The following is a 4575-nucleotide window of genomic DNA, read 5'->3' on the forward strand; positions in this document are numbered from 1 at the left end:
GCGGGCTTTCTCTCTCTCTCTCTCTCTCTCTCTCTCTCTCTCTCTCTCTCTCCCTCTCTCTCCCTCTCTCTCTCCCTCTCTCTCTCTCTCTCTCTCTCTCTCTCTCTCCTACCCTTGTATTTTGAAAGGATTACATTTAAGAGATCAAATAGAGATATGCATTGCATCAAGAGGTCAAGAGAACAGTCATCATTTTATTTAGATGGACATGTAGTGGAGAAATGATATAGATTACAGATAGGGAAGCATAATGAATATATCAATGGTATTTAATACATATTTGGCAACACAAATAGACTAAATTAGAATGGGTGTGGCATCGCTTCAAATCAATGGCATGAACAGTGTGTGATGATTATTCATTTTTAATAGTGCTGGTTTACATAGCTATGTGCAAGATGAGAATAATACATTCTAGAGATTTGGCAAGTGTGAAGTGCCATATTTAAAGCAAAGTTTTTTGTTAGACAGTTGTACCCTTCTTATGCTTCTGAGCACTAAGAAGAATGGCCGCCACTAAAGAAGTGAGTGTTGTATATGCAGTGATTAAGAGCACCCCATCTAAGTATAAGAATGGCCGCCACTAAAGAAGTCAGTGTTGTATATGCAGTCATTAAGAGCATCTCATCGTGCTTGGTTCCGAATGTTAGGAGCACCCCAACATACCCTTTCAAGTATAAGAATGGCCGCCACTAAAGAAGTGAGTGTTGTATATGCAGTGATTAACATCACCCCATCGTGCTTGGTTTCGAATGTTGCGACATCGAGATATGCATCAATCGAATGGTACACGGAGATGTAGGTGTCCTTACCCATGAGGGAGTAGAGCATTCGAACAGGCATCAACATCCACTGATATGCAAAGGGTTTCTTCTTTTCGTCATACTTTTAATGTGAGATTGACTATCTATTCAATATTGGTGTCCAGCCCGATAGATCCTAAAGGGTCTCTCTCTCTCTCTCTCTCTCTCTCTCTCTCTCTCTCTCTCTCTCTCTCTCTCTCTCTCTCTCTCTCTCTCTTTGGACTTCCCTTCTATTCTGAAAGGATTACAATGAAGAGATCAAATGGATATAGGTATTGCATCTAGAAGTCGAGAGGAGAACGATTATCATTTTATTTAGAAGGACATACAGTGGAGATGTAGAGATACTCAATACAGATAGACGAAGCATAATGAGAAATCAATGGGTTGTGATATATGTTTGGGAGGCAAATAGACCAAATCAGAATGGGTGTGGCATCGCTTCAAACGAGTGGCATATATTTTTCATAATAGTCATGAACAATGTGATGATTATTTATTTCTAATAGTTCTAGTTTACATAGCTATGTGCAAGATGAAAATAATACATCCTATGTGAAGGGCCGTATTTAAAGCATAGATAGTGGTACCCTTCTTATGCTTTTGAGCACTAAGTATAAGAATGGCTGCCACTAAAGAAGTGAGTGTTGAATATGCAGTGAATATGATCACCCCGCCGTGCTTGGTTCCGAATGTTGCAACATCGAGATATGCATCGATCGAATGGTACGTGGAAATGTAGGCGTCCTTGCCCATGATGGAGTAGAGGATTCGAACAGGCATCAATGCCCATTGATATGCAAAGGGTAACCAATGAGTGAAGCCCATGGCATCAAACGTAGCATCCAAGAACCAATCACTATGAACTGATGCTACTACACCATCCACGATGATAGTGCCACCCATGGTCAAAGGGTTGTATAAGCCGTGCCTCCTTGTTGTAGACACCTCTGCATATGCATGCACAGGAGGAGCATTTAGATTTTAGGCTACGCAAAGACTGATCACACCTTGCATAAATGTGCTCATTACAATGAATGGCCTACAGGGTTTTAAGAGAGAAGTGTACCTTTGACCACATAAGGAAAGACTTTCTCCTTTGAAATGTGAACATGTTCTTGACTCGTGGCCCACACAATGTCCCCGATCTCAATATCTTGGGCACGCTTATAAACTATATTGCCATTCTTATGAGACGCAGGTATGAAATGAAGGCCGGTGAGTCGAATGGTGTTGGAATGTGAAGCTGAATGTCTGATGGGCTCCGCAGTGATGGCAATAAAGATGGCAGTGACATTGGCATCCTTGTGGCCGAAAGCATAGACATCTTGGTAGCTAATGATCCCGTTCTCACCCCATACAGCTATCTGTTGCATGCAGAGAAATGGGTGGGATCAGTAGTATGCTGGCAAATGGTGAGTGTTATGATAGGTAGTTGAGCAATGAGGACACAGTGGTGGTGGTGCATGTAGGCATGCAACGGAGATTATTAAAGGCATTCGAAGATGATGCACACCTGATCACCAAGCTGGAGCTCGGACATACGTTTGGAGGTGCCGCGATGGGTTTCGACCGTGGCATCACCTACACACACATGAATTCGAAGAGAAGGTGAGCATGCGCGTGGCGGAGAATGCAAGCATTCCTGTGGTGGGGGAATCCTCGATTCCTAGCTTTACTTTTAATACGACCGATGCTAATTCACCTGGGAAGCAGTTGCTGATACATCCACCGAAAGCACCGAGGGCGGCATACACGCCCAGCACGCCAGCAACACAAAATGGTGCTAAGGGACCGAGGGATAGGCACTCAGCACTACCCAAGACTCCTCCCACTGCCCCAGTTATGGCACCTGTTACAAAAGTGAGTTCCTCTATGAGAAAACGACCCAAGGTAAGGGAGATTAGCAGGGCGGTTAACATCATATATTGCAGCCCTTTACGTTAAACAGATTCCTTGCCTGTGCCTGCGCCGCTCTGACAGTCGAGCAATTTCCTCATTCCTAGCAGCCTGCGCTTAGAACCACCATTATACGAGTTGTAGATGCTGGTTACGTCATCCCCAGTAACGTAAACGGCGCAGCCTGTAGAGCCCGCGTTGCTAGGGCAGACGATCTGATGAGAATCATCCACCCGCACTCCATGAGTAAGTATGGAAGTAGTATGTGGAGGTGGGTGGTGTACTGATGAAAAATGAAACGAGCACCCGAGTTGCAGTGGGATGCGGAGGATTCAGGAACTCACAGCACTTTTGCGATGGTAGTTATCAATGAACACGAACTCCGTGCCGGATCCGTCGCTAGCTGCGAGACAGCCGCCTGTCGCTTGGAGCTGGATGGTCGAGCATCGAGCACAAATGAGTTCTGGGTACTAGGAGTGTTTATGCAAAAGTAGTCATGTCTCTAATGATAGACGTCGACTCTCACCTGCAATGTGAGATCCTCGGAGCCGCCCCAGTCGTTGCTAACGCTAGCCATGAACGTGATGGTGCCACTGTTGACAATCTCTTGGCAAGCTGCAACGATGTTATCTGACGGAACCGCTCCCCACAGCAAGGCAGGCGTGTTTGTAGCCAAGAGCGAACTGGCAATCTGGTTGCCAACGGTGCCGACGAAGGTGTTGGGGCCGGAAGAGGAACTTGAAGGGGTGGTGGCGGAGATGGTAAATTGAGCGAGGGCGCCGCCATGCGGCTGGAAAACTAGTAGCTGAAGAAAGGCAATAGCTGAGATGAGGAGCCGAGGACGAGTGTGGCTGTGGCTGATCTGCATCTCGGTGCTGGGAGACATTAGACAGCTAGAGTAGCTAGACTGAAAAGCTCAGCGGAGCGATCAGAGGATATGTTGCAAGTTGGACAGAAATGCTGAGGCTGTGTGCAATCTGTTTGTGTGTAGGTAGCTGAGAGGTGTGCGTTTATATAGCCGAGGAGGGGTGCCTCTGCGAGAGTGGCGTGCATGGACCGCCAAGCCTGAGTCGCTCGTGACTCGTGTGCGGTCAAAATGAAGTCGAGGATGTTTTGCTCCTTAAGGCACCATGGTCCATTGACTTAAAATAACGGGCAATCTTGAGAGATCTAAGCAAGACAAGCCTATCCACATTGGATTGAACTTTCACATGAGCAACTTTCTCCGATCTCTCTTCTTTTGGAAAAAAAGTGTCAACAGCTTGTCATTACCTCATGTGCTTCTTGCTTTGCCCTTGGTACAACCACACTTAGGCATGTGTAGAATTGAATGAGCTCTTCAACCTATTCCGTAGTGGCAGTTCTTTGGAGAGTGTTTACAGGCCTCCCCATGTATTCCATAATATTCTGGCCCTCATTAGCATCTCCAATGTTGATGTTATCTTCCGCAAGGAAACAAAATCATGATTGAATGTTTCCGACTCATTTAGATATAATTTATACTCGCAACAATCAAAGATGCATATCAATGCGGTATAGACATGCAACTCAAGAACCCTTTCAAAGGTCTCTTGGGTAATTCTTCATTGATGGAGTGCTTCTCTAGCAAACCTGTTGCATGGATATGTGTCGCATAGGCAACACATTAAGAAAACTATCTTTGTTCGCCTCAGTAGATGTCCATCTACATCTGCACCAGATGTATCCACGCCTGAAATTCTTGTTCCAAGAAATTTGGTGAAGACTTCTTGAAAATCTCTATGACTTCTCAAACAAATAGCTTCATCCATAGCCATTCTATGAGGTATAAGGAGAGTTGGATGGAGAACTACACTTGATGTTACTCGTGTCCTCCCATCTATAAGTGCATTGA

At 45.2% G+C, this 4575-nt stretch overlaps 1 protein-coding gene across 1 annotated transcript; it reads right to left on the reverse strand.

Annotated features, from left to right (window-relative positions):
* Positions 1–1319: 1319 nt before the first annotated feature.
* Positions 1320–3570, reverse strand: LOC147883643 (uncharacterized). The gene is made up of 7 exons (XM_087399547.1): positions 3229–3570; positions 3047–3133; positions 2764–2917; positions 2509–2655; positions 2320–2387; positions 1873–2170; positions 1320–1753 (listed from the first exon to the last, which is right to left on the reverse strand). The coding sequence occupies exons 1-7, from the start codon at positions 3568–3570 to the stop codon at positions 1320–1322; spliced, it is 1530 nt and encodes a 509-aa protein (XP_087255673.1).
* Between the last annotated feature and the right edge of the window lie 1005 nt (positions 3571–4575).

This window comes from Dipteris shenzhenensis, chromosome 28 (assembly GCF_047967505.1).
Source record: "Dipteris shenzhenensis isolate YYH24624 ecotype China chromosome 28, Dip_SZ_1.0, whole genome shotgun sequence".
NCBI classification, from domain to species: Eukaryota; Viridiplantae; Streptophyta; class Polypodiopsida; order Gleicheniales; family Dipteridaceae; genus Dipteris; species Dipteris shenzhenensis.

Bases quoted from the DNA above. Each gene is read 5' to 3' on its own strand.
- LOC147883643 (XM_087399547.1), bottom strand. From the start codon at position 3,570: ATGCAGATCAGCCACAGCCACACTCGTCCTCGGCTCCTCATCTCAGCT. The intron at 2,388-2,508 runs GTGAATTAGCAT...ATGTGTGTGTAG, and splicing joins TATCAGCAACTGCTTCCCAG to GTGATGCCACGGTCGAAACC. The intron at 1,754-1,872 runs GTACACTTCTCT...ATGCATATGCAG, and splicing joins CTTTCCTTATGTGGTCAAAG to AGGTGTCTACAACAAGGAGG.